This window comes from Myotis nattereri, assembly GCF_964212035.1.
Source record: "Myotis nattereri genome assembly, chromosome: 9".
Taxonomy (NCBI): domain Eukaryota; kingdom Metazoa; phylum Chordata; class Mammalia; order Chiroptera; family Vespertilionidae; genus Myotis; species Myotis nattereri.
The window spans coordinates 30,492,534-30,518,147 of NC_138084.1; the positions used below are offsets into that span (position 1 = coordinate 30,492,534).

The window sequence follows — 25,614 nt, forward strand, 5'->3', positions numbered from 1 at the left end:
GGCTCTGAAGTATGCTCTCTACTGGCCTCTGGTAAATCAAGAATTCAACTGGACAGGAAAATCTGCTTTTAAGATTTAAGAGCTCATTAAGTCCTGTCCCCAAGGGAGAGGTTTTGCTTGCTGGGAAAGTAGCCTGTCCTGGCATGGGTTCCTCGTTTGCATGCTGCCTCTCGGGCTTGTGTGATTGGTCACCAAAGCCCTCTACCTCTCTGGGCCTTCGGTACCTCACTGGTAAAGGTGGGACAGTAATGCAGGGCCCCTTACAGAGCTGCTCTGTGCTCTGTAGGGTGAATGTCTGAGAAGCCCCTGGCACATTATAGATGTGTGGCATCTGGGGTGGTGATTAGAATGATGATGACAAATGTGAACCATGCTGCTCTCGTTTCTAGACCAAGATTTACAATAAAATCATGCACCTGTCCACCTCCAACCTGTCCATGGGGGAAATGACTGCCGGGCAGATCTGTAACCTGGTTGCCATCGACACCAACCAGCTCATGTGGTTTTTCTTCTTGTGCCCAAACCTCTGGGCTATGCCAGTACAGGTAAATGATGCGTGCTTTGGTGGGGAGTAGGAAAGGGGGCACACAACCAGAATCTGCTGCTGTGTGCTCAGTGACTAGGAGTCACCATCTTCTTTTCCATGTTTGCCTGTACCTTCCACCCTTCTAGGGCCTCCATGGGGTGCATCCCTTGGTCTCTATACTGTCTCACCCTCTGCAAGCATCTGGCCATCTCTCTGAATGATCAGAGAAGGTAGTACCATTAAAACTTTTTAAGTGCAGTTTAAACCTTAAAATCTTTTTATTTAAACTATAGAATAATCATATGTGGAACACTTGCAGACTTTAAAAGTTATGTTGTAGCAAAGGGCTTAAGTACACTGAAAAGTGTTCTGATATATTTTAAGCAAAACAAGTAAATTACAAAATAGTATATGCAATACACTCCCTACTACATTGGAATACCTGTATGTATACATTTGCACAGATTCACACAGAAAAAAAGAACTGGAAGGTCACATGGTGGGAGTGCAAGTGGTTTTTATTTTCTCATGCATTTCTAAATTCTCCAATAAGCATGTATTATTTTTGACCATCAAAACCATGTTTGTTTTTAAAACCAAACAACCTTAGAGGCTGGCTGTGAAGAGGTGCACTCTCTCCTGACTATATGGGAAGAATTGGATGTGGTTTACTTGACTCCCACTTTCCACCAGGGAGTCTCTGATCCTCTCCTATAGCTGGGAATGAATCTCCACTCGGGTGCTCAGTCCGGAAGCAGAAATCGCAGACCCATTCCCAGAGGGCCTACTAGCTCCTGGGGGCTGCCTGGTGTAGAGGAAAGTGTCTGGACTTGGAAGAGACAGGCTGATTCAGATAACCTCTCTGGGCCTCAGGAACCCCATTTCTTTATCCCCAAGAGCTCTCCCGGCTTTGTAGTCATTCTTTGGTTACGTATACTTTTTAAATCACAGCTTTATTGAGATATAATTCACCCATTTAATGTGTACAATGTGATGGATTTTAGCATAGTCACAGGGTTGGGCAATCATGTCACAATTTTACAACAATTTCATCACCCCATAAAGAAACCAATACCCATTGACAGTCATGCCTCCTACCCACCCCAGCCCTAGGCAACCATTAGTCTACATATACTTTTGAAAATCTGATGGAACCTTCTTTCAGAAAAACAAATGGGTGTTTACACATTTTGCCTACAATTTCAGGGGCTCAATGAGCCCCCTGAAGCTTACGGACACCTTGGTAATGAACTCGGCCATAGTGAGGAACCTCTGTGTTTCCCCGTCCCGTCTCTGGGCATCAGAGGCCCAGAGCCCAGGGGCTTACCCTGGGCCACACAGTGAGCTGGTAGCAGCACCACAGCCAAGCATCTCCTTTCTGTGGTCCCCTAGTGACAGGGTTCCCATAGGGCCCATTTGTTTATTTGTTCGTTTTTAAGAGGGGGCATCAGCCACCTTGTATTGATCTACAACTATGTGCCAGGCACTATTCTAAGTGCTTATCACATGTGTTCATTTAATCTTCACAACAGTCCTGCTAAGTGGACATTAAAATCACCATTAGAAAAATGAGGAAGCTGAGACACAGAGAGGTTAAGTAACTTGCCCAAGATTGCACAGCCAGCAAGTGCTGAGATCTCCCCACTACTACCCTAGATTGTTTTTCTAACTTGTGAATAGGAGCTAGAATAGCCCCTTCCCCCCACACTTGCTTTGCAAACTCAGAATCCCTGCTTCCTGGTATGTTCCCCCTGGGGTTCATTCAGACCCCTGCAGAAGAGAGGCGTGGACAGAGGAGTCTGAGGAGCACGAGGAAAGGCAGGTGGAGTGTGAGGGGGAGCCTTGCAGATATTGCCTCCCCAGCTCCTGCCCAGCAGCTGCCAGCACCTGGAGGTGGTGGGGTTGCAGGCACTGACCCCCAGATGGTGCACTGATGGTGACTATGGGAACTTCCTTGGCGTCTAGCCTTACCCAAGCTGCTGAACGACGCTCTGATATGCGGACAGTTCATGGAAGGACTGGATGCCAGGGATAATTTTCCCGGAAGGTGATGGCAGTGGGGCCCAGCAGGAGCAGGAGGTTTTTCATCTCCTGAGGAGCTCCTCTGCCCATCCGTGCCAGCATTAATTTAACATCAGCTAAACACTGGGAGGCAGGTGGCGGAGGGTCGCTTACCAGCTCTAAACACCTGCTAATGCAGGAAGCATTCTGTGACTAATGGAAATCACAGAGCCACCCGCCCACTCCTCTGTCCTTGAGGTGGTGCAAGGAGCTGAACACCAATTTGGCATAGGGTTCAGGAAGTGCAGGGCCAGCCCAGCAGACTTTTTTATTTTCAATTAAGGAAGGCAGCATCTGTTCCTCTAGAATAAGCCCTGAATTCAGAGGTGCCTGCTTTTGAAGGCAACCTGAGAAACTGTCATCCTGATGCTTTGGGGACTGGCAAGAGGAATTTATGCTTCTCATAAATATTCAGAAGCAGGCAGTCATTTACATAAAGCTAGAAACAGAATGAGTTTTCTTTTTAGAGAATATCTTTGAGATCCACTAAAAAATTAAAGATTTCAGGAGCATAAGAATGAAAAGTAAACTCTCGGATCCTGGGCTGGTTTTGTCTGGCATGGCGGTGGCAACGGTGCCCCTTTGCTCATATCCCACTCTTTCCAGCCTCAATAACCAGCGCAAAACGAAGGGTGCTGTCACACCCATTGTGCAGCCTCAGCTCTGAGACCTCCGTCTGGGAAACAGACGTGGGGACAGATAATGCTTCAGCCAGCCTTGCAGATAAATGCAGTTAGTTCCCAGCCCAGAAACTCTCTGCTGTGTGAGTCCATCATTAACTCCTCCTTCTGATACTGCTCCGTCACCCCTTTTCCTCTGCCCTGACCCCCAAGACAATTTGGAAACCCGGGCAACAAGGCTGTACCACTTTAGGGGACTGGAGAGGAGGGGATTTTGCCAACACCCCCTGGCAGGGCAGTCACCAGGTTAAAGGGAATTCATTCCCATGATCCTCCCTCAGATCATCGTGGGCGTGATTCTCCTTTACTACATCCTCGGAGTCAGTGCCTTAATTGGGGCAGCTGTCATCATTCTGCTGGCCCCCGTCCAGTACTTCGTGGCCACCAAGCTTTCCCAGGCCCAGCGGAGCACCCTGGTGAGTGTCCATCCTTCCCCCATGTGTCTGCCTGCTCCCTCTCCCCTCTCATCAGTGGGTCTCCTCACTCTTCCCCCAGATGCCACCAAATACCTCCCCCCCCACACACACACACATGCACATACATGCGCATGCGCACACACATGCACACACACATGCACTCGCACATGCACACTATCATTGACCTCCAGCAGGTCACTTCACCTGTGGGCTTCACCCATGTCTTGGTCCATGGGATGGGATTAGTGAAGAAGGCAGGAGGTGGGCATTGTCTGTGAAATGGTGAGGACATGGGCTCAGCTCCTTCCTCTTGTGTGGGACGGGGGCAGACGAAGCCCGTTTCTGACTCGGTGCCCCTGGCAGGAGTATTCTAACGAGAGGCTGAAGCAGACCAACGAGATGCTCCGTGGCATCAAGCTGCTCAAGCTGTACGCCTGGGAGAACATCTTCCGCACGCGGGTGGAGATGACCCGCAGGAAGGAGATGACCAGTCTCAGGGCCTTCGCCATCTATACCTCCATCTCCAGTGAGTCCACCCAACCAGCCAGCCCTGCGTGCTGCTGGGGTTGGGTCTCAGGGCTTGGGGGAGGGAGTGGTGGCAGAGCGGGGGGCTTTGGGGTCATCCAGTCCAGCTGAGCCTCACACTGTCTCAGGCAGCAGAGCTCCCAGAAATTACAGTGTTCGCAGTCATTTATCAGAAAACGTATTGAGAGCCTGCTGTGCCGGGGACACTGTGCTCAAGATACAGGATGAGAAAGAGAGATACGCTACTGAGATGATACGTTCCTGCGAGGCAGCAGTGAAGGAATAAATAACACTGAATTCTCCTAAGTGTGAGGCTCCTTCTCAGTAAGTCAGCCTGAGCTGCCACTGCCTGGGGAAAGCAGCAGGAAACTTCCATTTATCTGGGTCCCCGAAGAGGAGAAGTGTTTTCTTTAAACAACAGGAGCTCGAGTTTGAGGTCCTCACAGGTGTAGCCACACTGACTGAATTTACAGTAACCAACTGGTTTGGGAACTCCAAGCCCAGAAATAGAGAAAGAAAAAAGACCCACACTGGTAAAATTCCTTCTCTCTGCCAGCTCTGCCTGCCCCTGGGTCTGGTTGTATTAACAGAAACCCCACCTTGTATACAGCCCCCTGAGATACTGACACCTGAGCACAGGGGGAACAGCTAGTGAGGGAGGAAATGGCTTCCTCCACCTGCCAGGTGGCTTTCTCTCCCAGCAACAACACCGCAGGGTGGGGTAGGGCAGGCTCATGGTCGCTGCAATGGGAGAGGAGCGGCAAGGAAACTGAGGCACTGGCAGGAAAGTAGGGGGCAGCCTCCGTCATGGTGATGGGGGCAGGTGGCAGCTACTTTGCTCCTAGGAGGTGTATGCTCATCCCGCATTCCATCCTATGTAAACAACAGCAGGTCCCCAGGCTGGCCAAGACAAGCCCGGGCTTTGTGAATGGCCTGAAGCCGGGAGGACCCAGGGAAAGGAGACTGTATGTTGTCAAGAGCTGAGATGACTCTGGAAGGAGCAAGGGGCTCTGGAGCCAAGAGGGGGACTCAGAAGGATCAGCCGAGCAGCCCAGGCGGATCCCTGGAAGAGGCGCTGGGCGGGGGGGGGGGGGGGGGGGGGGGGGCGGGAAGCTCTGAAAGCCCAGCGCTGTTTGCTCAGGGCTCACCCTTCCTGGGACCGGCTTCTTTGTGTTGGCCAGAGGGAGGGGGAGAGATGGATGGTAGGTGAGGAACCTCCTGGCTGCAGGTATATGCTTTGAGTGTGTTTCCATTGATCTCCTCCCAGACTTCCTGTCTTCTGCTCTGTATCCCCAGGGATCAGGACACAGGTCATTAGGCTTGAGGTAATGGGGCATCTTTAACTCTCGCCCCCGGCGCCAGCCATGGGTCCTGGTGCCACAGCGAAGCCCTGGAGTCACATTTCCTGATGGGGCCCATCTGGCGCTGCCTGCTGGGCTTTCAGTCTGTCATCCTACACCCGTCAGTCAGGCTGTGGGGCAGACAGGTTACCCCTGACTCTCTATCTGATGGTCTCACCTTCAGCTTCACTGAGAGCTGTGTGTGGAGCCCTGGTGCAGGGCAGGGCAGGGCCACCCCGGAGGGGGTGAAAAGGAAATGGGTGTAGTTTCCCCACCATCAAAATTCAGAATCAAAGAAAAACAGGCGTCAGTTACTCAGTGGGTGTTGAGTGAGCCCAGCCCTGTGTGCTCGGCCCTGTGCCAAGTACCGGGAGGAATGCAAGAGTCAGTAAGATGTGCTCCCCATTCTCAAAGAGCGTGTAGTCTGCTGAGAAGTCAGAGCTAAGAGTGGGGCAGGGAGCTGTGCACTGTGTGGACCTGCTCTGAGCTGCCTGCCTAGCAAGCCTGACTGCACGTAATCCTCACACCAGCATTGTGAAGTGTGTAGCTCCATTGTCCCGTTTTACAGCAGAGAAGGCTGAGGCTCAGTGAAGCTAAATGACTCACTGAGGTCCTCAGCCAGCAAATGACAGAGAAGAAGGAAGCCCATGATGAGGCTCGGTGGCATCTTGCGAGATGGGCAGGATCTCAATGAGTAGAACATAAAATGGGGAAAAGCTGGAGACCAGTGCTGTGGCCACTCCCCTTAGAAGTCAGTCCAATACTTACTCCCTTGCAGCAGCAGCATAACTCTAGGTATCCAGCCCCGCCATGTATTTGAGGACAAGCTTTGCAAGAGTGACAGCGGGGTCCTAGGCCCTACCAGTCAACCAAGCAGCACGCTGCCAGTTCATTCTGTCCTTTATGCAGCACCCATTCCAGAGCCTTCTCTCTGTGCCAAACTCTACTGAGACCTTGGAGGTTAAGGGGGTAAAAGGCATGGTCCCACCCTCACAGTCTTGTGGGTGGCCATGCCATGCCTGTGGTCAGAGCCAGGGGTCAGTTCTAAGTGCTCCACTTTCTCTGTGGTGGTACTCACCCGGCCCTGGCCTCTTTTGTTGCTTTTATTCACTTATTTAACAAATCTTCACTGGGCACCTGCCGTGTGCCAGGCCCTGTGCTAAGCATGGGGGATGCGGGGTTGAGAAGAAATATCGGTCCCCGCCTGCAGGTTGCTCACAGTCCAGTAGGGCAGCTGGTCATGGGACTGTGTGGTGAGTGATGAGTAGAAAGGGGTTTTCCAAAGGAGCAGTGAGAATTGTACCTGACCTAGTCATAGAGTGAAGTTCATTGCCGACTCTCAAAGAAGGACTCCTAGGAGTTAACCAGGTAAGGGAAAGAATGTTCCAGGTACAAAGGGCTACAGGTGAGAAGGACAGTGTGTCCGAGACTCAAACATAATCCGGTGAGCAGAGGGGAACAAGGCCAGATCATACAGGACCTTGTGCCCTGTGTGCAGGCCTCCGGGTCTCCTCCTGAGGCAGGGGCGCCATGGAAGGAGTTTAACTGCAGGAACGCTGGGTTTGCCATCTCTCCTAGTGCTCTGGGATCACGACCTTCTGTCCTCCCAGTCCGGTCTGAGCCACAGTCAGGTGGGCCCTCCTTGGATGAATGTGATGGGCCTCATACCATGTCCTGAAAAGCAAAAAGCAAACCCCCAAACTCAACCATACCACGCATGGGGGTGGGACGGGCAGGAGGATGCTGGTGAACCCCATTCGCAGGGCACCCAGCACCTGCCCCCGGTCCATAGCCCAAGACTTGAGCTCCTTCTGTCCTCCTCGGTGGAAGGCCCTGACTCAGACCAGCCAGGGCCTCCTGACCTGGTCCCTCTTCCTTCTCCAGCTTCTCTGAAATTCTTCTTCAATATCTGCTCTTCCTGCCACCAGCTGGTGCAGCCACGGTGGGTGTGGGTTGCCGATGCATATCCTGACCTTCTTGGGCCTAGGGGTGGCTGCGGGGGAGCTGGGAGGCTCATCAGTGAAGCAGGCAGAAATCAGTGTGATGTGTGGGGCCTCCTGCTGTGCTTCCACCATGGCCAGCCAGCGGCAGACACCCCGGTGACCTGCTTTCCTCCTCCTCCGCTGACTTTGAGTGACTATGAGACAGAATGTAAAACAGCCCTGTGCACGTCCAACTACACTGCCCCCTCCTGCAGGTGCCGCCTGCAGTTAGGCCAGGCTGTGAGCCTGCCGCTCCCACTGGCCACCCCTCACCCCCAGCCCCGGGACAAAGCTGCAGTTAACCAGAGGCACAAGTGGCTGGCTGCGGCTCCCTGCCACATGGCTTCTGAAATATTTATCTTTGAAAATGAAAAGCCGCTGGTTTTGTGGTGCCCCTGGCACCCACAGAGCCAGGCCGCATTCCTTAGGCAAAGCCAGGGGTGACCCGCGGCCCGCGTTGGTTTCGGTTGATTTGTGGGTTGATTTCATTTGGGAAGGGTAGGAAAAGCCAGCATCCTGCCTGGAACAGAGAAGACCCTCAAAAAAGAATTTTTTAATAAGTTCTTCTTGGAGGATATTTTGGGGGAAGATGACTACAACACCTACCCACGTCTCTACACCACAACAGAGAGGCTTTCGCTTTCGAAGGAGGCCTTTGAAGCCTGCCTACGCGCGGCTAAACCTGTCCACCGCAGCATCGCACTTGCACAGCATTTTGTAATCTTCTGCTCTCACTTCGTGTTATTCAACAGGATCCCTTGCTCTCTATTATGCAAGATCTAAGCAGTATCTTGTTGTCCTTTTTCTTTCCTACCCCATGCCAAAGTTGGAGAGAAATCTATTGGTCATATTTCTTTTACCTCTCCGTCACCATCCCCATAAAGAGGTAAGGCCACAGTGTTTTCAACCCACGACAGCTGGGATGCCAGCTCCCCGTCCTCCCCACCCTCCACAGAGCCTCCCAGGCCTGACTGACATCCCTAGTTCCAGCCTTGTCCTTTTCAGGACCCAGCGGGGTGCTCTTCAGAGAGGCCTTTAAAATACAAGCAGCGAGTAATTCCATCCCCCAATCCCGGCCCCAAATGGGACCCAGAGTTCCTGCACAAAGGCCATCCTTGCAAAAGAGGGTGAGGAAAATGAAAAATTATATTTTCATTCTTTAGTGTCTCCATACAACAGCCAGAATGGGGTAGAACATTAATTATACCATACTAGAGGCCCGATGCATGAAATTCGTGCAAGAGTAGGCCTTCCTTCCCCCGGCTGCCGGCACCGGCTTCCCTCTGGCACCCAGGACCCAGGCTTCCCTCACAGCCCCGGCTTCATCCGGAAGGTCATCTGGTCTAATTAGCATATTACACTTTTATTATTATAGATGAATTCTCTTTTGAGAGAATCCGCTTTGGAATACTCACTTTTAAATTTATTTATAGCATGTCTCATTCCTCAAAGGAGCTCAAGCAGCTACAAGAAAAATAAAGACAACAAAATAGAAAAAATATAAATGAAGGAAAATCACAACCAGGAAGAACATGCTACAGAACAAAGTGTTAATTATGACATGTTCTGTGATTGCAGTATCACCCTGAGCGTTGATGAACCACATTTACTAAAACAGCCCCTGGTGTTGGATGTTGCCAGTTGATCTCATTTCCGGTGGTTTGTTTGCTGTGGCTGTGGCTGTGGCTGTGGTTTCGTTTGCCTGTTACAGTGCTATAGCTAGCACCAGCTTGCTGAAGGCTTTTTGCTTCTCTCAAATGATTACGTATTCAAGATAAATTCCCAGGAGGGGGATTATAGGATCAGAAGGTCTAAACTCTGTGGCTCTCACTACAAAGCACCAGATTGCTTTCCAAGCAGAGTTGCACCGAATTACAATCTAACTCTGAATCTGTTCTTTAGCTGGGAGGAATCTCAGCCTGAGGCAAGGGGCAAGGGGTAGTGCACAGGTGCCTTGTAGCTTGAACCCCCCTCTTTGGTAGTTGCTGGGATAGGCAGGAGAGGAACAGGAGGAGGCCCCTGTCCTGAGAGAGCTTCCTGGAGTAACTGGCCCTGGAGGGGAGGGACAAGGCTACCTTGTCTTTAGAGCTATACAGTTGGTGATGGTCAATGGCCCAGGCCTCATGGGAGTCCTTCTCCTCCTCCCTCTCCCCAGCCATTGATGGTTGTGCTATGTCCTAGTCCCAGACCTGGGTCCCTTCTACTGTAGGAAAACCAATAATGCTTATACTGCCCCTGCCCGAGACTCTGAGGGAGGGCTGTGGCACTGCTGTGGGCACCTGGCAGCGTGGAGCCCTCTTCAGGAAGGGCAGTTAAAGCAGGGTCATGTGTGATACTGGTGTTGATGAAAAGCCTGTGGTCAGACCGATTGGCAGAGCCCCAGGAGACGCAGCCATACCTCCTCCATGAGACTGGGAGCTCTGCAGGGGCTGTGTCTCCCTCATCAGATTAGAAGCCCCCCACCCCCCACCCCCCAGGTGGGCACAATGTCTTCCCTATCTGCTTGGGAACTCCCTAGGGCCATGTTTCCTTCTCCCCAGCATATCAGGGCCTTCCTATGGGCATAGTTTTGTCTCCTTAATCAAACTAGGAGCCCCCTGAAGGCAGGGCTATGTTTTCCTCCCACTCGGATCCAGACCTCCCTATACACCAGTGGTTCTCCACCTTCTGGCCCTTTAAATACAGTTCCTCATGTTGTGACCCAACCATACAATTATTTTCGTTGCTACTTCATAACTGTAATGTTGCTACTGTCATGAATCATAATGTAAATATCTGATATGCAAGATGGTCTTAGGCGACCCCTGTGAAAGGGTCGTTCGACCTCCAAAGGGGTCGCGACCCACAGGTTGAGAACCGCTGCTATACACTGTGTATGTACTGGCGGATGCAGGATTCTTGGAGTAAGTAGACACTCAGCTTCTTGGATTGGTGTTAACCATCTGCATTTCTTCAGCGTGTCAGAGACTTCACTGTTCATTAGACAGGGCCACATGCACAGGCTGAGCCCGTGGTCTTTGGCTCCTGGCTCCTGGCTCCTGGCTCCTTTGCTTTCATTTGGCTAATTACAGACCAGATTCCTTTCTGGGTTGTCCAGGAAGAGGCTACGGGGAAAATGAAAGATGAGATAGGAAGGTGGTAGTAGGAGGGTCGCTCTCTCTGCAAGTTCAGGACTCCATGCCCAGACCTCGGGCATCTTCCACGTTGGGCCAGAGGAGCAGGGACCTGGGGAGCAGGGCTGAGCTGGCAGCGGGCGAGGTGTGATAGTCAGCACCTGGGGCTCACAGAGCCTGTTCCCCACATTATACCCTCTCACCTTGGGGGAAAGCCAGAGCATGTGCACAAGCAAGCACAAGTTCATGAAGATCATGTGAAGAAACAAAGGCACAGAGTAGGGAAATGACCTGCCCAAGGTCACCCAGCTCAGACGTAGCAGGGACTCCTCCGTTCTCTGACTTTACGTCCGGCTCTTGTTGCTCTCTGGGGTCCCTATGGAGGATCCGAGGGCCACACTTTAAACAAACCAACTGCCCCACATGGCATGGACTCTCAGTCTTAGAGCTAAGGGAGACCCCGTGTAAAGCTGTCCTTCTTCACTGATACCTCAGTGTGAATGAGTTTGAAATCTTTCCCGAGAGCCATGGGAGGTTAGGAAGCCTCTAAGCCTCCGAGGAAACCCCGTTTGGCGGGATCCAGGGACCAAAGGCAAAGGAAGGAGAAGCAACTTGCTGGCTCCAGAAGCCCCTGCTGCTGGCCTCCCAGTTGACCACAGGCCACCACCTCTCCAATCCACCACTTTTTCACGGGGCTTTCTTCACACTGTGGAGCAGAATAGGAGCATGGAAGCCTCTATGTAAAGGCTTACGTCTCAGAAACATGGGACAAGAGTCCTCCTGAGGGAAACAGGTAAGGAGCTGGAGGTGCCACAGGGCTAGACTTCTGCCGCTACCCTGTCCCAGCTCACCCCATGGCTGGGGAAGGGACCCACGGGCTGCACTGCCTCCACCCCCCGGGAGGGGGCCTTCATTTTAGCTGTCTCATCCCTCCCACTGAACTTGTGCTTCCTCCACAGTTTTCATGAACACGGCCATCCCCATCGCAGCTGTCCTCATCGTAAGTGGCTGCTTCCTCCGCCTCCGGGTGGGCTGTGGGGGCAGGATGTCCCTTCGGCCGGGACTTCGGAAGGTGACTCAGCAGGGGGGCTGCAAACAGGGTGGTGGTCTGCACGTCGCTATGTGGAGGGGACGCCTCCCCCACTCCAGGAAGGCAAGGGCCTCGGGCTTCCGGCCCGGAAGGACCTGAGGCTTAGTCTTCAAGAAATTAAACTTCTTTTAAAAATAGCTACCAAGCATGTTTATGGTAGAAATGTTGGGAAATCCAGAACGGAAAGGGCAGAGAGAATTTAAATCACCCATAATCCCACTGGCAGCATCTTTAATGTGTTTCTTTCCGGGCCTTTCTGAAGGCACGTAATATGACCTTTTTATGAAAATAGGACTGGGCCACACATACAGTTTTGTAACGTGCCCTTTGAACTGTAAGGACACGGCACGAACAATCCTGCACATCATTAGACATTACAGTGGAGGTTTTTCTGAAGCGATTTTGACCAAAGCCGTGTATGAGCTCAGCAGTGGGGGCGGCATCATGCCCATGCACCACTCACCCCCCAGAAAGGCCTGGGCCCCATGATCCCGCAGTCCCTTCACCCAGGATTCCCATCCCTGGCTTCTGTGATAGCTACAGTTCTTTTAAAAGATGCATTATTTCCCCGGGGCCAGTGTCCCTGAGCTGTGACCTGGTCACAGCCCATCAGGCATGCTTGGGAATTCTCTTTCGACATGATTTATTGGGTTGGTTCAGGCCGGGCTCTTCAGGGAATTCTGGGTAACAGTGAGCCAGCCAGGTAGCCAGGGGGCAAGCACTGTGACTGGGTGGTTATAGTTCTGACTGAGGACTGTTGTCTGAGAGGGGGCAGAGCTGACCCAACCTGAGGGCTCCCCCCTGGCCACCCCTGGCAAGGAGGGGGCAGGACAGGGAGGGGCATCCCAGCCCTCCAGCTTGGAGTCCTGAGTTTGCTGGGGACCTTGCCAGGAGATGACTGTGAGGATGTGGAGGTGTCCCTAACTGGAAGGTCCCCTTGAGTCCCCTGTTCCAGGCCTCTTGTTTCCTTCTGGTGTGGGAGGGGCCCACACTCTGTGCCTCTGTCCACAGACCTTCGTGGGCCACGCCAGCTTCTTCAAAGAGGCCGACTTCTCGCCCTCGGTGGCCTTCGCCTCCCTCTCCCTCTTCCACATCCTGGTCACGCCGCTGTTCCTGCTGTCCAGTGTGGTCCGGTCTACAGTCAAAGCTCTAGTCAGGTGAGAGGAGGGGCCAGCAAGGGCACTGGACAGGCATCTCCTGTGGCAGCCCCAGCACTGGCTCCACTGGGGCCAAAGCTGTTTGGTCCCAGGACATCCCTTCCCACTGATCTGGGCCTCTCTGAGCCGGTTGTGGTGGGCAGAGGGGTGGCGGCCCCGTGTGGCTCCCCTCCAAGCCTCCCCTGAGAAAGGACTAGCCAACTTGCTTGCAGAGCTCCAATGTCAAGGTCAACTCCAAGATAACTCTGTAAAAGATAATTCAACATTGAGCCAAAATTGGTACATCTTCATAAATACTACCCATTGGTCCTAGTTCCACCCTCCAGAGCCACCCAGAATGAGCGCCATCCCTTCCCCACAGGACAGCCCCCGGGTTTCAGAAGGTATCCACGGAATCTTTGTTTTCCTCAGGCTGAGCATCCCGTCCTCCCCACGGGTCCCAGAGCCTTCACGGCCCTGGTCAGTGAAGCAACTTCCCACACTGCCTGCAGGTCCTGTCCCCGACTGGCCTGCGCTCTGGGAGGCCCCATTCCCAGGCTTCTGAGCCCAGTGGTGGCTGCCACTCTCCCAGAGGCATCGCCCTCTTGGGAATGAAAGCCCGAAGGTAGAGGGCTGAGGCTTTGACTGTGAGGATCTCCTTGGGCCTCTGAAATAGCTCCTTGAAAACAGTGCCCTGTCATGTCTCTGGGGAAAGCTGGCTATGTCCTTCCTCATCGTCAGTGGGACCAGACAGTGACAGATATCTCTGTACCCGATAGCCTTGAGGAAAATGGCACCCTTGTCTCATGGGACCCTGGCATGTCCTGGGCAGCTAGCAGGAAGGAGTAGCTATGGGGCTGAAGTAGCTGATGGATGGAGCAACTTACAGGAGGAAGCTCTGGCAGGCGTTCTAGGATGAAAGGGTTATATATAACTCAGAAGAATTGTGGTCCAAGGAATATCTAACCAGGGACTAAAGGCTGGAAAAGATCAGCTCTCATTTCCAGGGCTGGCTGTGTGGACTCAGTTCTATTGGCCATGCATTGTGACTTCTAATGACCACCCCCTCCCAGGACCACCCCAGCCCTGTGATTCTGTGTACAAACCACAGGTTCAAGAACGCTGCACCTGTTGGAAATCCTTGTGCAGATTCTCAGGAGCATTTCCATATGCAGACACTCACTGTTGAGAGAGTGCTGGATCCAGGAGACACGGAGGGAGGGGAGGAGGCAGGCAGGGGCTGCCAGTCTACTCCTGGTCAGGGGAGGGGGTTCGTGCCCAGAGCAGAAACCAGGGGTCACCATGCATTTAGAGCCTCAGACTATTCTTGCCTTGAGAGTCGAAGGGCTTGTCTGGCCCCGGGCCTATGGGACATTTAGCAAATGGAAGGAAGTATACAGAACATTCTCAAGCTGCCAAAGGCAGGTTCCACTCCCCCAGGGATGAGAGAAAATGAACCAAAACTTTTGGAGCCTCCTCTGGGTCCACAGGAAAATTCCTGGGGGTTGGGGGAAGGCTTCTCATTTATGAGTTGAGAATCATACACCTCCCCTGGCAGGATTAAACTGTATGCTTATAATACATATAATGTCTGGCATATAGTATGTACTCAATAAATATTAGCTACTATTAATAACCAGTTCTAATCCTAATTAACCTTAACACTGACCAACCTTAATTCTAACAGTAAGTCGTATAGTCTAACACCAACCATCTTTTAGTCTAACCAATCTTAACATTGAATTATTCCTAAAACTAACCAAATCCGCCCTAATCCAGGCCCTAGCCTACTCCAGAGGACTGTTCAACCCTAACAAATTCTGGTAACGCCTATTGCTCCCACCACGGATGCCTCTACTTTACCCCCCTCTAGTGGGAGCTTTGTAGGGGCTGCACCTCAGGATCTGGAATTTTCTCAGAGCTGCTCTCTCAAGCCGCACCCTCTCCCTTCTCCCCTTCCCTCTGCCCCTGGCAGGGGTGAGGGGTGTCTCTGTGCTTCCTCTGTAGCGTGCAAAAGCTGAGTGAGTTCCTGTCCAGTGCAGAGATCCGAGAGGAGCAGTGTGCTCCCCGGGAGCCTGCGCCCCAGGGCCAGGCCAGCAAGTACCAGGCTGTGGTGAGTGCCTGGCCTCCCCTTGCCACTCAGCCCTGCCTGCATCCTGCCTCAGCCTTTCCTCACAGGAAGGCAGCTCCCCTGCACAGCTCCCAGCCCCCGAGGCCTTCACCTCTTCCTCACCATCCCCAGCCCCTCAAGGTCGTGAACCGAAAGCGTCCTGCCCGGGAGGACGGTCGGGGCCTCACAGGCCCACTGCAGAGGCTGGCCCCCAGTGCAGACGGGAATGCTGACAATTGCTGTGTCCAGGTGAGTCCGAGACCTTGCACCCCATGCCTGGTCCCCCAGCACCATCACCAAGAAGAGCTCAGCATCTGAAGGGCCAGAGACCTATGTGCTGAGTCCTCTGCCCCAAGGTCACCATACCTGCCTGTAGGGTTCATAGGGACAAATCTTCTATCTCAACCAAGTGTATGTGGGGGGGAGGGGGGGCATGGCTGCCCTCTCAGGGAGGGTGCCTCAGGCAGGGTGAGCATGAGAAGACCATTTCTCCACTTCCCTGTCCTGGAAGTGACCCAGGGACTGGAATCAGTGTTTTTTTTGGCTTTCAGGGAGGAGGGGAGGCAAGAGACTTTAACACTGAAAATCCAGCTGTCTTTCTATTCTCTTGCGGGCGGTGGGGTGTTGCCAATGAAGATCATTGGAGGCTTCTTCACATGGACCCCCGACGGAATTCCCACACTGTCCAACATCACCATCCACATCCCCCGAGGTAAGGTCCCGCTCACCCCTCCATCATAGTCTGGGGTGCCCCCTTAGAGTCATGTCTGAAGTGCCCCTCCCCATGCCTCCACCGAATGGAGAGATTATTGAGTGTCTGCCCTGTGCGCATTCATGGTGGGTGCTAGCGGGGGGGTCAGGGGGGCTTCTTCCTTGAGGGGTCCGTGTTCAGCAGCAAGGACAGGGCAAGATGGGGGCCTTGATGTCAAACCATCGGTGGAAGACAGTATAGGCACTTCGCATAAAGATCAGACCCGAGTAGCCAGGGAAGGCCTTATGGAAGAGGTGGGGTTTCTCAACATAAGCAGGGTCCCTCAGGCCAGGAGGCAGGGTGGCCATCCTGGCAGGGGCAGCAGCTTGAGCAAAGCATGAAAGTGGGATGGAGGTGAGACTCAGGGTGGGGTTAGTGGGACCATAAGGAGCTGGGCTCACACTGGGGAACCGTGGAAGAGAGAAGAAGGGCTTTGGGAGAGATGGGGGAAATCATTGGTGAGGAAGGAAAAGGAGGGAGTTGATTTCCAGAAGGAAAGGTTCAAAAGGGAAAGGATTCCTTGGGGATTCTAGGTCGGAGGAAAGCAAACAGGGCCCCAGGGTTGGGCGTATCTGTCTGTCTTTCTGGGTGGTGATGGTTCAGACTCCCTCCTGGCCACAGCCCCATCTGCTGGCCTCCCTCCCTGCAGGCCAGCTGACCATGATCGTGGGGCAGGTGGGCTGCGGCAAGTCCTCACTTCTTCTCGCCACCCTGGGGGAGATGCAGAAGATCTCAGGGGCCGTCTTCTGGAACAGGTAACACACACATCCTCAGGGCTCAGGTAGTGGGGAGAGTCACTCACAGTGGGCGGGTGGGCAGCCCTCCTTCCAACCATCCTGCTCCGTTAAGGATGCCTTCATTGTGCACTTGGTGAGCACCTACTGTGTGTTCAGTGGTTACTCAGTAAATGCTGTGACTGGTTATTCCCATCATCATCATGAGAACCCATTACCCTCACTATGTGCCAGGTACCTTGCCAAGTCCTCTACATGCGTTATTCCATTTACTCCTCATGACAACTGGCAAGGTGAGTACTGCTGACAGTTCTCATTTCATAGATGACGGTTAAACTAGTTGCCCTAATTCATCCCCCGATAAAAGGAATTCAAACTCAGTTCCATTTGATTCCCAAGCCGATGCTCACTCAGCGGAGGTGGGGGTGGGGTGCACACGTTGGTTTCCAGCTTGATCCTCAGCAAAGCTGGAGCAGACCATTCAGTCAATGTTTTGAGGAGCCAAAATTAACCCAGACAAACATGTGGGGAAAGATCGCTATCTTAAGTAAAGAGCCAGAACCCCACGCTGAGCTCAGGACAAATCTATTATTTATACCCACCTATTCCCAGAAAGCACTTGAGACTAGTTGATAAAAGAGACATATAAAATGGAAGCTTTTTAAAAAGAAAAAAGGAACCAAGAAATGAAGAGATTGGAAAAAGGTGTTCAGAAACCTGGGCAGAAGTCGGCTACTGCATTTACTACACAACCTGGCCGAGGGAAAGAGGGACCGGATGGAGGTTTTTAGTGCCTGGAAGAAAGAGTTCCAGGAGGCACGAGGCTGGGAGATGGGGGAGCAGGAGGCGCAGAACGGAGAATGCTCTGGGAGATCGGTTTGTTTGTACTGTGCATTTACTCCTTCAATGAACAAATGAGCAGTGTGGCTGAGCCAGCTCTGGGGCCAGGCTGCCTGGGTTCAAACTGGGGCTCTGTGCTTCGGGAAATTCTGTGACCTTTCTGCCCCAGGTTTCCCTTGTTACCCACGGGGTGGATGTGAGGCTTGACCTCGCATGTGATGAGCACCCTATAAATATTATTATAAATATTATTCTTTGATAATGTATGTCTATGCCAGGAACAAATTGCTCTTTAACTGTACTCCAGCCTGTCTCCCAGGAGACTGTGGTGTGCTCCCTGGGGACAGAGACCATCTCTTATTTGTCTCTGCATCCCCAGTGGCTCAGCTAAATGAATTTATATGCTAAATGAGTGAACCAGAAACGATGTATGACCTTCAAGAGACTGCCAGTGTAAATGTGTTGTTATGTCTCTCCTTCCTGCATCCCTTTGCCCAAGCTGTTCCCCTAACCCAGAATTTCAACCCCCAACTCCTCCACCAACACTGGGAATGAGTGAGCCCTGTTAGTGCGCATCTCCCACTGCACTGTGATCATCTGCGCTGTCTCCCCCTGACACTGACCTCCTTGAGGACAGGGCTGGAGGATTATTCCATGTTGGACCCCAGGTGCCCCACGTAAGATGTGGATTTTGTGAACCCCTCTGTCCAGACTGCTAAGGAGAAAACCTGGCCCCTGCCTCAGAGAGCTTATCAGTCACCAGTCTTGGGTAGACAGAGGCGTTCAGACAGACCCCTGGGCAGGCCCCAAGGGTCCACTGGGTGAAGTCTGGCATTCTGGGTTGGAGAGTTACTGCGGCAGCCCTGAGCAGATGTGGCAGGTCAGCCTCCTGGGTCCAGCTCTCCTGGAGGGAGGTGGCGGGGGGCGGGGGGGGGGGATCGTGTGACTCCCAAGCATTCCCTTTCATACTGGTCCCTGCCTGGCTCTCTGCTCAATGCACTATCAACCTGGGAATTTGCAAACTCTCTCTTTAATCTTTAAGAGAAAAGCATTGTTATAAAAAGGCAATATTAGCAGATGTACTTAAATGAAATCTTTTCCCTGAAAATAAAGAATAGGGCCATTAGTGTCTGCAGTAGAATGATTTTAAGCGTCCCCAGGGAGCCAGCAGGAAGCTGGGCCCCGAGGGAAAGCATCGGGTGGGAAAAAGGTTCCACCTCCCTGTGCAAGTCAGCCTCCCTAGGGCTCCCAGCTGTCCCACCCCCACCCCTGCGGAGGCTTCCACATGGCAACCGTGCATTAGGCCCTGCTTGCCCTGGGCCTGCCTCTGAACGTTGTTGTATTGCGGTGCTTGGTGTGAAGGCTGCCTCCCGAGATCCCTGATTCCTCAGAGATGAGAATAAGCTCCTCTCAGGACTGAGTCCCATTTGCTCATATAGTTCCTGGAGCCTTTGGGGCGTTGGGCCCAGGGTTCAGGTGCACCCCAGGTTTCCTGTGGGGGGATGGTGGGCAGACAGGAGAAGGGACACTGTGAAGCCAAGCTTGGGAATCAGATGGTCTCTGGTTGTAGGCTTGGCTCTGCCTCTCTAGCTGTGTGACCTTGGGCAAGTTACTTCACCTCCCTGGAACTTAGTTTCCTCAGCTGGACAGTGAGAAAACCCTTTCCTCTCTCAGAGATTGGGCATGAGGACCCAATGACATCATTTGGAAAAGGCACTGTGGGTAGAAGAGGTAACATTTCAGGGCAACGACAAGCCTGCCTGTGGCAAGATGAACAGAACGTAGAGACCTATGAGTCTTAACTTCTTCCAACCCCAATGTCCACCTCTTCCTTTTTACTTATTGCTGGGGTCTTAATGAGTGCTGGGGCCATTCAGTTCCTGCTCTTCCTGCACCTTTGGGACCAAGCCCCGAGCTGAAAAGATGATGACGCCCCCACCCCAGTTCTCCAGCCCCAGGTCTTTCCCTCCAACCAGCTACGAGCTATATTATAATTTATTCTCCAGTGTCCCTGTGAGGTTTGTGCCATTACCCCATTTTACAGATGAGAAAACAGAGGTTCCCCAAGTAAAGGGGCTTGCCTAAGATTGTGCAACCAGTGAGTAGAGTAGCCTCTCAGATACCAATGTCAGAGCCCTTATTCTTTCCACTTCTCTTGCCTCCTCCCCTGTCCCAGCGCCCCTCCCTCCTCCCCTGTCCCAGCGCCCCTCCCTCCACCTCCCCTGTCCCAGCGCCCCTCCCTCCACCTCCCCTGTCCCAGCGCCCCTCCCTCCACCTCCCCTGTCCCAGCGCCCCTCCCTCCTCCCCTGTCCCAGCGCCCCTCCCTCCTCCCCTGTCCCAGCGCCCCTCCCTCCTCCCCTGTCCCAGCGCCCCTCCCTCCTCCCCTGTCCCAGAGCCCCTCCCTCCACCTCCCCTGTCCCAGAGCCCCTCCCTCCACCTCCCCTGTCCCAGAGCCCCTCCCTCCACCTCCCCTGTCCCAGAGCCCCTCCCTCCATCGCCACTGTCTCAGTGCTTCCCCCTGCAAGGCTCAGCTCTGCTATAATTCCTACCAGCCATTCCTTGCTTCCTCAGATTGCTTCCTCCTCCAAACTGCATTTTAAAATTACATTTTTCTCTGAGTCTAAAGGATGTGCATTAATTTAGAAAAGATACACAAGTATAAGGAAGATGAAAGCCGCCTAACATCCCATCGCCCAAAGGTTTCCAGTCTTTTCTCTATGCCCTGGCATACATGTTTGTGCGCACCTTCCCCTCAATGCTTCTGTAATACTTTCTTGCTCTACGTTTCTTCTGGCCCTTACAACATTCTGTATTTGTCCGATTCACTCTACCAGACTGTGAGCCCCTGCAGGGCAGGTTCTGTGCCTTCATTCAGGTTGATGCACTCACGTGCCCAGCTCATGGCTGGCTAGAGGGAAGGATATTGGGCTTGGAAAACTGGAGAAATTGTCTGTTCAGCTCAGTGCTTGGTCCCCAAAGTGCAAGCATGGGAGAATGTCCCCAACACTCATTGAAGAGCCCAGTAATCCGTGAGAAAAAGTGTGTGCCACATATATCATTCTTTACTTCTCAGGTTAAAACATAGAAATATATGTCTTGGGAGGTTCATTCTAGGGAAGCTGGGACTACACTAGACAGAGGAGAGGAAGAACCTGGATTCACTCCAGTTTCCCCCTCCTCCCAGCTCTGTACCATTGGGCACATTACGCAAACTTTAACCCTCAGTTTCCCCACCTGTAAAATGGGGATACTGACACCTGTTTCTAGGATTGCTGTGAGGATGAGTGGTGAATATAAGCAACTTCACTCCGTGCCTGGCATGAGGACACCTACATTGCATGCTAGTTCCCGCCCTTCTTCCTGAATGATTAACATGTCAGTTAACAACTTCCCTTTATTATAGATCTGTCGTGTGCTCTGCACTGTGGGGGCTGAAAGATGCTCTTCCTGCCTTAAAATCCCACTGGGAGAAAAGGCTTGCACAGGAGCTGATTAGAGAGAGAGCCAGTCCATTATAAGGGCTAATTGAGCAGCCCAGACAATGGTGCAAACTGAATTAGGGCAGAGAGAGCTCACTGTGGGCCTGGTCCTCAGGGAGCCCACAGATGCGCTTTCCTCCAGATAAATGACGGCCTTTGCAACTCTGGAAGCAATCAAGGCAGGAGGCTCCACAGATAAGCTTATCTGGGCTGTGGCCGCACAGTTGGAATTTGTAAGCTTGGATTTTTTTATCCTGCTCACGTTACCAGCTTGTCCATAAATTACAGCTATCTGATGGTTTAGGGACCCAACGTTGGGTTGGGTTGAGAGAATGGAGTGAGACCACAGAGATTGGAGACAAGTGATGACATATCCATCAGGGTCTCCAGTCAGCCCTGCCCCTCAGCTGGAGACAGAAAAGAACTTCCTCATTTCCTCAGGCTGCTTTCCGCCCCTGTTTTCTGTCCATCCTGACAAGAAGGTGTTTATCGGCGCTATGGCACGGCAATCGCAGTGAAGTTATGTGGCATGGTCATTAAGAATATGGAGCCTTGGAGTCAGACAAATCTATTTTCTCTGCTGCTTGCCTGCCGGCTCTGTGACTTTGGGCAAGTTACTTCGCCTCTCTGCGCCTCACTGTCTTCGTAAAGTGGGGACAGTCAAAACACACCTCCTTCGTGTGGCTCTTTTGAGCTTTAAAATAGATAATGCTGTCCCAGTGCTCATCACAGTGCTTCTAACAGCTCAGTAAGTGTTAGCTGGTTTCAGCATTGTTACGTAAGATCTACTTGAAAGCAGATTCCTTTTCCCCAAATGCGCCTGTCAGAGTACACATCTCATTGGCGGGAGGCTGCTTCTGAAAGATTGAGAGGTGGCCTGAGGCAGAAGAAAGAGCATTGGTACCAAAATTCAGGCCACCTCACTCAGCGTTTTAAAAAACAAAAACAAAAAACCACATTTACTAGAATCCACAGTAAGCAATGCATTTTACATCACAGTCCACTACATTCATTTATTCCTTGATAAACAAGAGAAACAATTGCACACAAAAAACTACATATCTTGACCACCCTGATTTGGTGGTGTTGTTTTTTTCAGTGCAGTTGCAATTCACTTATTTCAGATCCACTTATTGGATCTCATTCCATGGTTTGGAAACACTGTGGGAAATGATTATGACCCTGGAAAAGTCCCTTTCCCTAACTGAGCTTTAGTTTTCCCAGCTATAAGCTGATGTTGGTGCCAGCCAGCCAGCCTCACTGCTGCTCTGACCGTGCCAGGAGCACTGGTGAAGCCCTTGCTAGCTGGGAGGGTGCCCGCCCAGCTTCCAGAGAGGCGGAGATTGAGAACAGCAGTGTGTGCCCCCACGGAAGCCACTTGGGACACTGGGAATGGGCGGGGAGTGGGGACAGTGGGGATTGCTTCTCCCCAAAGGCCCAGGGTGATGGAGAGAAAGTCAACGGAGAGAGAAGTAACAGGTGCTCTTTCCCTCCCATTTGTGCCCCAGCAGCCTTCCTGACAGTGAGACGGGAGAGGACCCCAGGTACAACCTCAGAACTGAGTTGGAAGCTGGTTGGTCTGGATAAAGGAAGGGTTGGGTGTGGGGCACAGCGGGGGGGGGGGGGGGAGGTGCTTATGGTGGTGGGGATACTGATTATGGATTCAGGGGTGTGGCATTAAAATCTCCTGGCGGATAGAGTCAAAGTAGGTTTGTGGTTGCCACTGAGTTGGGGGGGAGGCAGGAAGGGAGGGACTACTAATGGGTGCAGGGTTTATTTAAGGGTGATAAGAATGTTCTGGAATTAGATTGGGGTGATGGTTGTACAACTTTGTGAATTTAAAAAAACAAAACAAAACACTGAATTGGGTAAGAAATATGTTCAAGAAAGGACACTTAGAAAACATTTGTCTAAAATAGCCCTAGGGGGTGATCATGAGAAAAAAAAGTTGAGAAACATGCCTGTAAAGAGAGGAGGTGGGTATCCCCCAGACCAGACAAAACATTTGGTCTTGCTGCTTTATGTTCTTGTCTTAAAAATCAAAGTGAAATTGATTAGTGGGGCTCTGAGACTCTCAAAACTCTCCCTAAGCTCACCTCTCCCAAGAACATTCAAACACACTGAGGTGGTGGAGGTCAGGACTGGAGAGAATGACTCAACTACGTAGGTTTAAGGTCTGGCCTTCGCTCTCTGACACTAGAGTTTCATGTCCCTGTCTTTCTCTGCCCTTTCTCCCACCTTGTCCCCAAGTGCCAGGGTGTGATGACAGGCCCAGGCTCTCTAGCCATAGTGACCATAGTTCTTGAGCCAAAAATCTGGCCTCGTGGTATGTGATAAGTAGGCTTGTGCGGATGAGAATAACAGGACAGAATAGTTGGTCCTGGAGCAGGTCAGGTCAGTCCAGGGCACGTGGGCACCACAGCTGACCGGTCTCTCGGGGCAGATCCCAGATTCCTCTGTTGTCTTCTGAGAGGACCACATGGGGCTGTAAATCACCCCTTCTCAGTTCTCTAGGTGCCACCTGAGTTTCATCAGCCATGGGTTCCCACCCACAAACTGCAGGCAACAATGTCGCCTGCCCAGCCAGGCCTGGCTCCAGCCAGACAGCACTCCCTGTCCCAGCTGTTGATGCAGCTGTGTCAGCCTGAGACCTCGGCCGCTGCACTTGAGCCCTGATGCAGAGGCTGGGTCTGGAGGAGCCACATGTTGGTCCTCTTACTCTTCCGATGCAAGAAGTCCCCTTCCCCCATGAGCCTACACCAATGGTGGCTTTCCCCCATTTTCCCCTTTACCCTTCCCAGGGAACCCTCCTTACCTACCCCACATGGATTCTGGACACTTCTGGGGTTCTGGCAGTGGAGGCTCCCCCTGGATGGCCATGCCCCACTCTCACACCCCTCCATGCAGCTTTGTGGCTGCAGACGTGGTCACAGGGATGATAAAGACTCTTGTGCTGGGTTTGAGGGAGCTCAAAATGTCTGCAGAGAGCTCAGTCCACTCACGTGAACCCTGAAAATGCTTCTTTCTTCCCTGCTGCAGCCCAGAGCGGGAGCCGGCAGCCGAGGCGGACCTCAGGTACTGTGCCCTGGGAGCACTGCCCTCCAGGCCCAGCTTCCTCAGGGGGTCTCAGGCCAAGGAGAACTGTGGAGGGCAGTCCCCAGGAAGGAGCCATACAGGGCTCTGTGCTCCGAGGAGTGGTTTGGAAGCCACAGCACATCTAGCTGCTCCTTCCCACCAGGTCATTTTTTAAAATATATTTTTAATTGATTTCAGTGAGAAGAGGGAGAGGGAGAGAGATAGAAACACCAATGGTGAGAGAGAATCATTGATCGGCTGCCTTCCACACACCCCACACTGGGGATCAAGCCTGCAACCCCGGCACATGACCTCCGGTTCATAGGTCAATGCTCAACCACTGAGCCACACCAGCCGGGCCCCACCAGGTCATTTTTATCTGATGCTCATCTTTTCCTTTTCTTTTTTAATTTGGGGGGTGGGGGGTGGCCTTCAAAAGTTGCATCATACTAAGTGATGTTTCCTTGGCTCCACTTTCTTTAAAAGTTCCATTTGGAGAGTTACCTGCTCATTTCAAAGTTGAATGGTTTGAGAGCTATTCAGCGAAGGGGAAACCAGGGGTCCAGTGTTTGCTTGGTTCCCTCCTGGCTCTGGGTAGGACTCAGGAAGGGGTACAGTCTGCAGGGGTGGGGCATGTGGGGTGTAGGGCAGGGAAGGGCCAAGGTCCCCCCAGTCAGCTAACACCCAACACCCAAGCCTGCCTCAGGCCCTGGGGAAGGAGCTGTCACCAGGGGCCACACAGCAGATTTCTGCCAACTGCACCTCCTACCTTAGTGCCGCCCCACCCACCTGCTCTGGCCTAAGCCATCACCTGGACAAGTGCCTCTGAGAATGCGCCCTGAAAATGCCTCCCTACTCCCACCCTGCTTTTCCCAGGAAGAGAGGCCCCGTGGCCTATGCTTCTCAGAAACCGTGGCTGCTAAACGCCACCGTGGAGGAGAACATCACCTTTGAGAGTCCCTTCAACAAACAACGGTAAAAGCCTCTGACAGGGAGGTGGGCTGGGGAGGGAGAAATTGACCAAGGGCAGCATTAGCTACCTGCACCAGCCCCCAAGCCCCAGCCCTCTGCCCTGCCCCTCCATCCATGCCCCACACCCAGCCGTCCACGCTCCAGCCGGCTTAGCTGGACTCCAGCCTGGTCCATATGGTCCATCTGGAAACAATTCAGATGAGCCCGGGCATCAGGCAGCCCTACTCCCGTGTGAGAGGGCGGGAGGCCAGGGAGGTGCGGCAGCCCTGCTGCCCTCTCCTGTGGCTGGTGGGAAGGCCGACCCAGCTCCCCAGGAGTCTCTGTGCTCATGATTCCCTACCCTCCCACCCCCCGCTCCTCGGCCTGTGCACCCTTTCCCCTCCAGTGAATAATAACCACTGACACTGGCTGAGCTCTTACCAGACCCAGTGCCACGCTCTTTGTACACGTGACTTCCTCTAATGCTCACAGCAATCCCAGTAGGCAGGGACTATTCGCATTCTCCTTTTGCAGGTGAGGAAACCAAGGCTCAGAAAGCCTAGGTAACTTGCCCAAGGCCACCCAGCCACTAAGTGACGAAATGGGTCTCAAATCCAAGGCTGCCTGATACCCAAGTGCATGTCACCCAGACACTCTGATGCCTCCTCTGTGCACCCTGGCTGGCACCTGCCAGGTGAAGAGCTGGCCCGAGAAGTACGAGAGGAGCAGGCTGGGCAAATATTTGACCAGCCATTATCTCTACTGCCTAAACCAACCAGCAGTAATTTTCTCTGGCAGCGCCCCA

The 25,614-nt window shown here is 52.7% G+C and overlaps 1 protein-coding gene across 8 annotated transcripts in view; it reads left to right on the forward strand.

Annotated features, from left to right (window-relative positions):
• Window positions 1-25,614, forward strand: part of ABCC8 (ATP binding cassette subfamily C member 8) — a 71,361-nt gene that overhangs the window by 27,067 nt on the left and 18,680 nt on the right. For 4 of the 8 annotated variants that reach the window (XM_081099602.1, XM_081099609.1, XM_081099603.1 and 1 more), the window contains exons 8-19: window positions 390-545; window positions 3,549-3,683; window positions 4,047-4,209; window positions 11,603-11,643; window positions 12,745-12,890; window positions 14,877-14,982; window positions 15,112-15,228; window positions 15,616-15,691; window positions 16,380-16,485; window positions 22,292-22,327; window positions 23,823-23,858; window positions 24,735-24,833. In XM_081099602.1, the coding sequence (XP_080955728.1) occupies window positions 390-545; window positions 3,549-3,683; window positions 4,047-4,209; window positions 11,603-11,643; window positions 12,745-12,890; window positions 14,877-14,982; window positions 15,112-15,228; window positions 15,616-15,691; window positions 16,380-16,485; window positions 22,292-22,327; window positions 23,823-23,858; window positions 24,735-24,833 (1,217 nt within the window). Of the gene's footprint in view, window positions 1-389; window positions 546-3,548; window positions 3,684-4,046; window positions 4,210-11,602; window positions 11,644-12,744; window positions 12,891-14,876; window positions 15,229-15,615; window positions 15,692-16,351; window positions 16,486-22,291; window positions 22,328-23,822; window positions 23,859-24,734; window positions 24,834-25,614 lie in introns of those variants that run through there. The other 4 variants (XM_081099604.1, XM_081099606.1, XM_081099601.1 and 1 more) reach the window with 3 other exon arrangements.